Source organism: Cornus florida, unplaced genomic scaffold, assembly GCF_030987335.1.
Source record: "Cornus florida cultivar Cherokee Brave unplaced genomic scaffold, ASM3098733v1 CherokeeBrave_3.0.0_Hap2_Chr05, whole genome shotgun sequence".
Classification (NCBI taxonomy): Eukaryota; Viridiplantae; Streptophyta; class Magnoliopsida; order Cornales; family Cornaceae; genus Cornus; species Cornus florida.
Genome location: NW_026775575.1, coordinates 110,816,747 through 110,829,412, shown reverse-complemented (window position 1 = coordinate 110,829,412; position 12,666 = coordinate 110,816,747). Strand labels below are relative to the sequence as shown.

Below are 12,666 nucleotides of genomic sequence, written 5' to 3'. Positions count from 1 at the left end.
TATATGGGTTTTGAACTTCTGATTCTTGTAGCTTTTGTAGTTTGTAGTTGCAGAGAGAGAGAGAGAGAGGGCAAGTTCAGAGTTAAGAACGAGAATAAAGATAGATGGAGCCGATTGGGAAGGCTGAACGAGGAGAAAGGGGAGAGAGATGTTGCAAAGCGGACGTGGTGAATTGAATATAAAAATAATTTTTTATTACATGTGTTTAGAATTACACCAACTCAGCCGAGTAAGGTGTATGGGGTTGATTCATATAATAATTTCTCAAGTATATATCACGATGCTGATCTTCATGTATTACGTGGTCCGGGACCACCACATCATATGGTCCCAGCAATACCTATTATAAGAGAAATTATTTCATTCGTCCCAGCCCAATTAATATGTGACACATCAATATATATATAAATATATATATATTTCAGTGTAAACACTTTTTTTTATATTAATGTGTCATATAATGATTGGGCTACAGCCAATAATTTGGAAATCATATAATAATTTCTTATTCCCATATACTTCAGACTTAAATTTTTGTTTATTTTAGCAATTTTGTTCTTTCCAAAGGGTTGGAAAAGTACTGAAATTTGTAGAAGGGAATGAATTGAAAATGTGATCCTTAGAAAGTTTGAAGGTAAATAATTTATCGATATAATCATATTTGTTTCGGAAAAACATCGTTCAGGAAAATAAATCCCTGAATATTGCAGCCATCCAAAAAAATTCTCTCGATTTTATCAGAAAATCATCTCTAAACAAATTTAAGTCAAATTCATGTGTGTATATACATAAGAGAGAATATTATGAGAACACAATATCTTGATAAAAAAAAAAAAAAATCAGAAAACAAGTATACTATAAGAGTGCTTTCACGGCACTCGCGCTCTCATGCCCTTTGAATGGATGGGCTGAGGGCCCCCAAACCCATAATAGACCTTTCCTATTTTCTGTGTTTGCGTGCGTGCGTGCGTGTGTGTGTGAGAGAGAGAGAGCTTTCAAAACTCAACAAGAAGAAAGGCCATGTCTTCATGCTTTCTTCAGCCACACCCATTCAATCCAGCTCTTAACAGCTTTCAAAGTCCTCTCATGTTAAGGCATATTTTCTTAAGAAGAATTATTTTGAAATCTCAGTTCACATTTGTAAATATATGTTACATTGTATAAAGATAATTTCTAATCTCTTTGCCTACAAAACAAGTATTGTAAAGTTGCTGATCATATTTGACACAAAAGAAATAGAAGTCATGAGATGGTTTGGACGCATCACAATACGCAATATTATCATGTTAAATAGTAGCACTTTAATACTTGAACTTTCTTGGAAAATTTGCTTTAAACTTATATGAGAACCAATTTGTCCCCGGGAGGAAAAAAAAATCAGCGCCTGAGAGAACAAACAGGCAAGGCAGCCAGGAGCAACTGTTTAAACTCGATGAAAATGATCTTTAGTTGGCACCTCGCGCTGAGACTATAAATATCGAAGGAGCTCGACCGCAAACTTACCCTTCTTCGTCGTATTTATCTCTCCTATCTGAACCAAAGGTAAACTCAAAGAGTTTCAGCAAACATAGGAAGGCTAAATACATATGACTTTTGAGATACTTTAACAGCCATTTTTCACCGATATTGATAGCTTACCTGCAGTCTTCCTTTACCACTAACCGAGATGATGTCTCCAGTCTTGACTGTGGTATTATTTTTTGTCACCGTGGTCCAATTGACGCGCACATCCCCATTTCTGAAAAATAGAAAGAACATTAAATAATTATGCTCCATCATAAATTGGACCATTCAATTCATTTCTTAGCTCATGGCTGCTATATTCTACAGATCCATAAATATTCAAATATAATCGACATTTGTGGAAAGGAAAAAATTTATCATATAGTTAGTGAAATCTATTTAACGTATACAGTATTGGCAATTAGTACCTTCAGGTGTATACATCCAACATCAGATTCGTTAAAAAGGATAATGTCCAAAGCAATATAAAAATATAACCTCTAAAAATCATAGAAGGCAAATTATTTGTCAAGAAAGCAGCAATTCTTGCAAATAGCCAAAATAAGTAGAAAGAGTGAAGGAAGAATGCCATTCAGCAATGCCACATAATTTCTGAGAAGTTCAGTCCCAAATAAGACAATAAAAATCAAATACTTAGATGATCCAAAGATTGGAATGATAGATTTACAGCGGGTGGGGGGGAAGATTGGAACCATATAAAGTTCAAAGGCAGGATCATGATTATAACAATGAAAGTTAGTTTTGAAGTTTAAAGATTGGGATAAAGAAAGTTGGTTGTTGGTGAAATAGTGTACAGTAGTCCAAATAAATAAAGAAGAAGAAGAAGAAGAAGAAGATCATAAAATCTCACTAAGGCTTTGTGGAAGTCTCGCTTAGGAAGAATCTATGGAATCTGACTGTTTAATTTTAAGTGGAAAAATTCTCAAGATCATCCATTAACCATCAGAATTACTGAAGGAAACAGATATACAAATCGGAGACTTCTCAAAAATGTGAAAATCTGGCAAAGTCAACTATTCCAACCTCTGAATATTATTTAACTAATGCCAAACGATAATAAGAAGCAACAACATCCACAACCAAACACATAAAGACTGACATAACACTCATCATCATCATCATTATAAAGACTGACATAACACTAGTAACTACATTTACCCAAAAAAAAAAATAGAATGCTGAATATAAAATTTTCCAACCCAATAAGTGCATAAATTTATTAATGTATCGTCGATGGTAGACACCGCCGTGTGGTACCTATAGTAGGACAAGTCAGATGTGGGGTCACACTTCACAAGCACTGGGATGGCAAGAAATTTATACATCCAGCGTCAACTAGTTAGGATACGACTTCGTGGTGTTGTTAAGTTAAAGATGCGTGTTTAATATTTGGGGGAAAAAAATATGCATGTTTTACAGATGCTATAATCATCCAGCAAGCAACAAAAGTTACAAAACAGATTTCACAGAAAATTGAGGAAACAAAATAATTTGAATCAATAAAACTTTTAGTTTTAAATTCACAAGTCTGATAGGTGTCCTGCTTAATGGATGCAATAATCATCAATTAAGCAACAGAACAAATGTCATAGAAAATTGTGAAACAAAATGATTTAATTTTCCGTTTTAGATTGACAAGTTTGACAGGTATACACCCCTTCTGTAACCAGAAAAATACAATATAAAACCAAAAACCTCAGAATGAATTCCATCTAAATATAATAGGATATACCTGATCAAATCAACTAATTTTGATCTTGAAGTTTTAAATCCTGCACTAGCAATAGCATCAACCCTCAATGATGCTTCGATAGTTTTGAAAGACTTTGTCCTGCAGACCATAAACAGCTGTGTGCATTCTATTACTGATGCCAGATGAAATGTGTCAAATAATTGAAACAAAAGATCACCAATGAACGGTTTGTGACCTTGGTGGTTCATATACAATAGCAAGTAGTGGTATCCTTTTACATGAGACCGGAACATTACCAACCTGCAAGAGAAAAGTATATTACGGAGCTGTATTGGAGAAGTTACTGAGGTAACTACTACTCCATAGAGCAATATGGCTTACATATGTCAGGTGGGTTGTTGACACCTATTTGGAAAGAATACCTGTTTGCAGTTTCTATATTTTTCTAGGTTTATTAGAATGGATTCGCATGGCATAATCTGAGGCATATCCTTTCCGTGCATGATTTTCTCAAACCATAGTAATTTACAAGATTATTTCAATTTTGTATTTTCTTTAGTGTAACTTTTAATAAGGGGAAAAAAAAAAAAAAAAAACAGAGGCAGGTGAGGGCATTAGTTCCTGTTGCATTATTTTCTAGTGAAACCAACAAACAAATTACCATAATATAATCAATCAAAAATCTCATGAAGCTGAAATAAAGATTTCTGTATATCAGTGCAAATTATATTTGAACAACATAAAGTACTCCCAAAAACAAAGGGCTAAGGGCTAGCCTAGTACACGAGGCTCCTGCCATTCAGGGTCTGAGGATGGTCAGAAGTATGCAGCCTTACCTCCACATGCAGAGGAACCATTTCCCGTTTTGAACCCGTGACCCTTCAGTTCATGATGGAACAACCTTACCATTGTGCTAACACCCACTCTCACTCCGAGAAACAAAGGCAATTCCTTAAAATTTAATATTCATCAAGAAAGGCAAAAAGAGCTTACACAAAGGCTAGATATAAGAATGTATCATTACCTTGTCCAATGATGATGTCAGAAAGTCAATAAGTTCTGGAACAATAAGAATTTGAGCACCCTTTTCTCCCTGCACAGCAGAAAGACAAGCAAGATGCAACCCAACAAATCATCATCCCTTAAAGCAGGCAAATGATTAACATAAAAATTAATTTAAAAGAAAAGGCAGAACATCACAGATCTTTTGTCTTCCTTTTCGACAAGTACCCATTATGGGCTAAATACAAAAATAAATACTGCAATGTGAAGTCAATGGAAACCCAAAATGAAACTCTCCAGTGCCATAACTAATCTGTCTAATGACTGTACCTAACTCACAAATTGATCTACAACAAACAAGGAAACCAATCAAACAGATTTTAAGCAAGGGTATCAGCCACTGAGAAATTCCCCCCATTCAAAAGTGCTAAAAATTAGTTGATGGAAACAAAAGCACCTCACACTGATTCCACAGACACGCATATTTCCTAAAGCAACCAGATCTCAAAGAAGCAACAGGAATACGAATTAAGAAGTCATATTTTAGGTAAGGTAATCACACACAGTATATGAATCAGATTACAGATGAAGTTTCACTGAGCGGTACTAGTCCCGGCCTTTCAAAGCAAACTCATTTCAAATAGTACAATATTCACACAAAAAGCTTGCAAATGGTTAAAAAAAATTAGCATATGTATCAAAGATGATGATAATACCTGCAAGATTATGTCTCCTAGCTTCTCCCTAGCAATCCCTGTACGAAGAATTGCGCCAAGGAAGTCACCATGAGAACAAGGTTGAAACCCAAAGTTTCCCGTGATACTGAAAAGAGCACCAATTAACTGATATAAACATAGGATTCATTGATGTATACCTTGGATGATACTAAAATTACCAAAATGGTAGAGATGTTAATGACTCACCTCATCGCTGCAACTATATCTGGAACAGTTGTCAATGCTTCTGAATGTCCAACCAAAAGGCGACAGCGCTCAGCCTAAAATGTTTGCAATATATTCAACCTTTAAATGATAGTAACATTTGACACAAAATCAAGCAGAAACCTATTTTACATGGACTCCGCTAAATGTGTGAAGTGTCCAGGTCGGACATAACACCACCGGGTACGGTAATGAGTACGGGTACGGGATATGTGTCTTAACATATTCAGATGGACATGCACCTAGCGAGCATATATGATAATTCAAGTTTTTAATATAATTGTACAAAATACTATGGTATTATATTAATTGTTCTGCATTATTGCTTCAAAACAAGTGAAGTTCTCGTATTTATGTTACACAAGAACAACATTTCACTCTAGGAGGGAGAGACAAAAAAAAAAAAAAAAAACGAACAAAATTATTTAGCTGTGTATTTCATGAATCCAATACTTAGATACATATCCTCCCCAAACACATGTATCTGAGTTCATGTAATATAGATAGAAACCAACCGCTATTATTTCAGGTCAACCTGTGGGTATCCTCCTTGAACGACTGCTTCGGTGTCAGCTAATTTTTCCAATGCTAGCATCGACTCCTTCAGTACAGGTGGTGTGAGAAAATCTGTATGGAGAACTTCTCTTCTTGATGACGCCCGGTTTGCCTAAGTAATGCGGACAAAGATTGGTAAAATAGAATAACCCTTCCCTTAATAACTAAGTAATAGCCTTTACGTTCACTTTAAACAGTCCAGGAACTTAAAATTTTTATTCTTTCTATGGAGGAAAGGAAAATAACCAAGAAAGATGAAAAGTTCTTCACATGTGAGCGTGTGCAGTAGTTGTTTAGAAAAATTGTAAACAACTAAAGAAAATACCTTTTCAATTATTTGCTTCACAGCTTCAGTGGCACTCTCTCCAACTCCGTTGAGTAAAACATCATCACCACCCTTTATAGCTTGTGCTACATGACATATTCCTAAAGTGGTATTGCATAGAGGATGAATAATATTACTAAATAAGTCATCTTCTAATATATAAGAGGTTATAATTTAAAAGCCTGCACTTTTATTTGCTCTTCAAGATTAAGCATATGGGTTTTCTACAAAATGACATCCCTCTGATGGTGGTCATTAATGTAGTGATTGAGTTATATAAATAAGACTAGTCAATGGTATCAACTATTGTCATTGCCCCATCGTAGTGCAACAATTCAATCTTCAAGACGGAGAGGTTCGTGTTGCTACTTGATACAGGATTTGGAAGATAACATTTATTAAAAAAAATGCCATTGCTATTGGAGTTGACAATGGATAACATTACTCAAATGATTGTTTCTTAAGGTTCAATGTCTGAGACGTTCAGTAGTATTCATAATGGATGTACTGTGCACAGCCAACAAGCGGCTTCAAGCTACCCAAGCAAATTATGTGGGAAATTGCCCAAAAAAGTGGCATTCAAGACTGGTTGTCACACAAGGCTTCATTTCTGGTGCTATATTGGGGAAACACAGGATGTGTGGTTGCCTACCCGGCAACAATTGCCATATCTCCTGCAATCACATCATACACTAATTGTGCACCAAATTGAGGCACAAACTACCCACAAAATCCTACACTTCACTGTAATCTTTCAACTTTCAACTATATCCTACGCTTCACTGTAATCTTTCAACTTACAACTATTGCTTTCTCTTCACACACCCGGTTTCAGGCAGTACTAACTGAAACTTTTCGTGGAACACACACCATATTAGTCAATTTAGCTTTATTTTGTTAAAAAGTAAATATTATAAAACCGTCTATTGTAGTTTCCATCAAATACAAAATTAATTTTCTTTGTTCAACAGTTATCATGAGCCACAAATCAAATTCTTCTAAAATCAACTATATGGAATATCGAAATTAGATAAGTACTACATTTAAGCTAAATGAAGTGACCATTTCTCAGGTAAATAGATAAACCTATATATATATATATATATATATTCACACACCTGAGGGACTCGGACTAGTTGTGAGAGAAACAGAGAGAAGGGTTCTGTTGAAAAAAAGCCTCTTGTTGTTGATGTCGATCGGACGATAGGCTCCAAATGCATGAAAAGTTCTCCTTAGGATCGAGTGTGTAGCGAAGGCGGAGGCAGCGACGATCGGTATGCGTACTGCGCACATCATGGGTTGGTCCTCCGTCCTCTAGCAGAAAATGGTGGGATTCGCAAACGTGCACTTATCTATTGTATTAATAAAGTCGGCCCAATCGGGTTAAAACCAAATTCGGCATAGTCCAAGCCCGACAGCCGACAGGGCATGATAACGAATTCATTTTAATTTGAGCCCACCTCCAAATTTTAGTGCAGATCCATATTTAGAGGGAACCCTAGTTGGGTCCAGGAATATAATCTGTATCTAACCCATATCGTTAATATTCAATTTATATAACATGTTATCAGTTTATGTACACATATAGGTATATAATATATTAGACCTGTTCAAGATGAATATTCTAAAATTTATATTCATCTCATTATAAAATTTGGTTAAAATTAAAAGTCAGACCCACTAAAAATCATTTTAAATTTCAAATTAATGTCACAATATTGTGTGTCCTGAGTTAATGTCTAATCTTATTAGTTGAGTTTAAATAATTCATCTCATTTCCTACTCGTTAAACTGAATATATATATATATATATTTTTGGTGAAAAAAAAAATTTAAAAAAGGCCAATTTTTAGTTTGAACTTGAGATCATGATTCTTAAGATGGTTAAAAGAAATTGTGAACTATAAATCCAAATAAGTCCTAATAAAATAGATTTAACTAACCTAATCCTAATATGTTTGCTAGCATAACAAGGTGAGGCAATTCATTCACACCACAAGTTCAAAAATGTTGTTCATTCTCAGCTCTATTATCTACTAAAATCTGAAGTCATTGCAACCTTGAAAGGGGGTCTCTTACTTTTTGACAATCAGCTAATAAGGTTTTAGCTAATAAGGTCTTTGTGAACATAATTAAACAGAAGGATTTCTTCTTTTTTTTCTTTTTCTTTTTTTTCTTCGGAAGAATGGCATAAGCTCAAAATCACCACCACTTCAATAACACTTGTGCTAGGTTTAAAGGCATCAAATAAGCACCTTGGATTTGGAATAGGAGCAAATTTAGTACAAATTTTAAACTAAACTTCCTTCAATCTAAAATTTAAGGACTAATTTCACTGACACCCCCTCAAGTTTGACCAAATATCACCTTCAAACATCTTTTAAAATAACTATCACTCATATTACAATTTTTTTTTCCGTTTTTCACTCACACCCCTACCGTTACTTGTACCGTTCTGACACAATGTAAAATGACCTAAATATCTTTCAACTTTGTCAAAACAACTCATTAACTTAAATAATTAGATAAAAGACTAAAATATTCCTAAATATTTTGTAAATATATCTTTATTCTTTCTTATTCTATGTGTGTGTGTGTATATATATATTATGTTCTATATTATATATATATATATATATATATATATATATATATATATATATATTATGTGTGTTATATCGGTGCAAAACAAACAATTGAGGTCTGATGCTAAATTGTTTATATATATATTGTTGGAAACGGGGGCATTAAAAATATAAACTTTGGATGAGGTTTGGAATAGATTCCGCTAATAATTGTTTGTGGATCTCTAGATGAGCGCGTTTCTCTCTGCAATGAGATGAACGTGGTATATTTACTTTCTCAAATCCGCTTCCGGGTGAATGAGAAATTAGCTCCAAAGTGTGGTATTTTGATAAGCTTAAATGGGTATGCAAAATGTGGGGAGTGTTTGTCCCACATGGAAAAAAATGTTGAAACTAATTGGAATTTAAATAAGCCAAATTTGGGCTTGGGCCTAATTGTAAAGTCCAATTATTCTTTTTATTAAATGGAATCTTGGATTGGGCCTTTAATTTTGGGCTGGGCTTATTTAAATGGGTAGTTAGTTTTTGAATTTAAATTAAAAGTTAGTTTTTTTTTTTTCTAAAGGGTTGTATCTATTTCTAAAGGGCTGCATCTGTTTTTCAAAGAGTTGCATCTGTTTCTAAAGGGTTGCAACTCAAAACCAATAAACATAACTATTCGTGTGAACCATTGCAACCTATTGAAGTGGATGTGTCTATTGGTGAACAGACACCATGTGAACCATTACAACATATTGGAGTGGATGTGTCTATTGGTGAATAGACACCATGTGAACCATTGCAACCAATTGGAGTGGATGTGTCAAGTGTGAAGAGACACATATAAATGGTTGTATCTAGTGATGAAGAGACACACCCAATCTGTAAAGGCACCTTACTTAAAAAACTACTTTTTAGTTTTTTCCAAAGGGTTGCACCTAATCCGAAAAGACACATTAATTAAAAAACTACTTTTTAGTTTTTTTTCCAAAGGGTTGCACCCAATCCGAAAAGGCACCTTGTTACCTATAAATACCCCCCTTTGGATTATTTGCAAATCATTTATTTTTCAATTTCTTCTATCTCCCTCTCTAGATTTGAACCCAACCCAAGTGGGTTCAAACCATAGGTTAAGTGGTCTGAACCACTTAAACTCTAATTCAATTTCATCGAGCCATATTAAGATTGGTCCGAACCATTTGGTTCGGATTGCACCCAATTCAGCATTTATATAGTATAAATGGATTTTTGAGTCAGAGAGAGTATTACACGGAAGAGGTTCGCCGTATCCACGAGTTTGTAGTACTGCTACTGGTGGATGTAGACCATTGTATCCTAGGAGATAGACGCCACTGAGTCCGTTAGCACCATAGCGGGACGAATCTGTCTTAAGGACATAGTATCCAATACTAGCCTCGGTCTAGATTCATTCCTTGTATATTATTATTATTTTATTGCTTTATTTTGCATATTTAATTAAATATAGAGTTGCATATTTAATTAATGATTTCTTAACATATTGTTAATTATCTCATAACATATCAGTATAAGGTTTGTTATATTTTAAAAGTCACATGAAGCATATATTTTCCAACAATCTTAAGACAGATTCACTCATTGCGTATGTTTTATTATATGCTTCTATTTAAGATATAAACAAGTAGAGATCATACTAATAAATGAGATCTAATAAAATAATGTTATATACATTATTATATGATAATATGTTAAATATTGATATGTTCAATATTATATGAAATTGAAGCATGTTATATAAGTAGAATATTGAATTATCTATATAATTCAATATTAGTTGAATTTTTTTAATTTTGTAATATGATATAGTATATTATATTATCTTAAATTTATATCAACGAGTGGTCGAAAAGGGTACTTCGTTTGTTTTATCAACGATTGCACAAGCTATTGTTATATATATTTGCTACGAAGCAAATATAAAACCTTAGAAATGTTTTAAATATTACAAAAATGAAGTTGAGAATCAACTTAGCAAAAAGATCAAAACACTAGTGCTAATATTTGTTCAAAACATGATATCATTCATGAAGACATGATGAATGCTATATTGATAAATTCTGGTTTAACTCAGAATTTTAGAGGGAAGTTTTGCTTTCAACAAATTATGTTCTCAATAAAATACCTTAAACTAATGTGACACCATATAAGTTATGGAAAGGTCGAAAACCTTCTTATAAATTCTTTAAAATGTGGCGGTGTCTAACTAAGGTTATATTTTCTCCTAAGAAAGTTAAAGTGAGACCTATAATGTGGCAACCTTGTGGGTGGGTGTGCCGTAGGCGGGTGCAAAAGGCACTGACATGCTATCACACTAAGCAACTTACAGGTGCACAGTCCCACACCACCTACGTAAGGGAAAAGTAAAGTGATTTTATGTAGTGGTGCTATCTCCAATTGGTACGAGGTCTTTTGAGATAAAACTCAATAACAAAATCGTGCGGACTCAATCCCAAAGTGGACAATATCATACTATGTGGTGGAGTGGATCGTTATATAAAACCTTTGATAGGTTATAACATCAGTGCATATCATTTTCTTGTAGGCTAGAACGTCTACATCTTTTGGTCCTAATTTTCTAGCATGTTTATTGGAAAATGAGCCACAAATCTTTTTTCTTAAATTAATTATGTGATACAATTAATCGTGTGATATAATATGAAACTATATTGTTATGCAAGTTCAACATTATTTTTATAAAAGTTTATTATTTAATACTATAATATTAAACTATGTAGTTGAATTACTTAATGTGTATTGTAATTCAAATTTACAACATAATTTATTTAATATGTGATATTATTGAATTTTGTATGAATTCATGACTGGTTTGTGTATGTAATACAACAAACAAAAATTAACTGGTCCAACTATGTCAATTTTTCTGATAGTTAAAGGAAAACGATCTATACTAGTGTTTAAGGCACGTATAGCTGTAAATGGGCTGAATAAGAGAAGATTTTCCAATAACTCGAAAGAGTTTAATGAAAAATGTTATGAATACACTAAGCAAATACACCGAGACAAGCTAAATCAAGCTAGTTAACTCTAATGTACAATTTAGCTAAAAGCTAAAATGTTATTGAGTTGCAAACTAGGTAGCTTAGCTATAAGCTAAATGAGATGCACAGAACCTAAGAGGAAGATGAAAAACTGTCAGTTGGTTCTAGCTCTTAACTTGATAGTAAAAAACACGAGGGTGATGAGTAGCCATTTTAGCCATAGGCTATTTGAGGTATACATCACATCTGCTCATGTAGGAGTTAATAATACTACTTATAAATTTGTAGTTTTTGAAGAATATTCTTCAAAACAAATTACTCTACTACCAAGGTAGACTACTTAGATAAGTGTGTACTAAAATTAAGAGTTACTAGAATTGATAACTGAGCAAACTTAACTTCAAGCTAGTGGTAATAGCAGAAAAGTGGGTGCTCATCATAAACTAGTAGTGATTAATGAGAAGAGTGTGCTTAATCTAAGCTAGTAATGATAGCTTAAAAACTCACTTTTAACTAGTAATAATAACTAAGAAGTGAGTGTTCACTGTGTGGTGATGTATTCAAAGCTTAAACAATAAGTAAGTTATTTGTTTATATGGTTGAGTTATGTGATGTGTGACACATGAAAGGTTATGACCTGTTAATATGACTGACTTAACATGAACGTAAACATGAATAGCTCAATTCATAAATACAAGAGATGTAGAAACAAATATTAATTTGAGCCCATTGTAATTAATATTTCTAGCATTAATTCACAGTAACGTGCCACCCAAACAATCGTACGAATTGGAAGGTGTTTGTACCAAATGCCTATATAATAGTTCAGGGATTTACCTGGTTGGCAGGGGTGGCTCAATGTTATTTGAGGCCTTAGGCGAAAAAAATAAAGTGGCTTTTTAATTAAATCTACCCATATATTTATGTCAGTGTTATGCTAATTTTTATTTTGTGATTTTTAAACCTATCACTAAATTTTTTCCAAACTCTAGTTCCATTGTTAATTAATTGGCCATGTGCTTTC

General features: G+C 33.6%; 1 protein-coding gene across 1 annotated transcript; it reads right to left on the bottom strand.

Annotated features, from left to right (window-relative positions):
- Positions 1-1,278: 1,278 nt before the first annotated feature.
- LOC132308559 (uncharacterized) lies at positions 1,279-7,381 on the bottom strand. Its single transcript, XM_059806675.1, has 10 exons — positions 7,159-7,381; positions 6,041-6,141; positions 5,696-5,827; positions 5,143-5,216; positions 4,936-5,041; positions 4,242-4,310; positions 3,453-3,517; positions 3,257-3,355; positions 1,639-1,738; positions 1,279-1,531 (listed from the first exon to the last, which is right to left on the bottom strand). The coding sequence occupies exons 1-10, from the start codon at positions 7,334-7,336 to the stop codon at positions 1,469-1,471; spliced, it is 987 nt and encodes a 328-aa protein (XP_059662658.1). The 5' UTR covers positions 7,337-7,381; the 3' UTR covers positions 1,279-1,468.
- Positions 7,382-12,666: the final 5,285 nt, after the last annotated feature.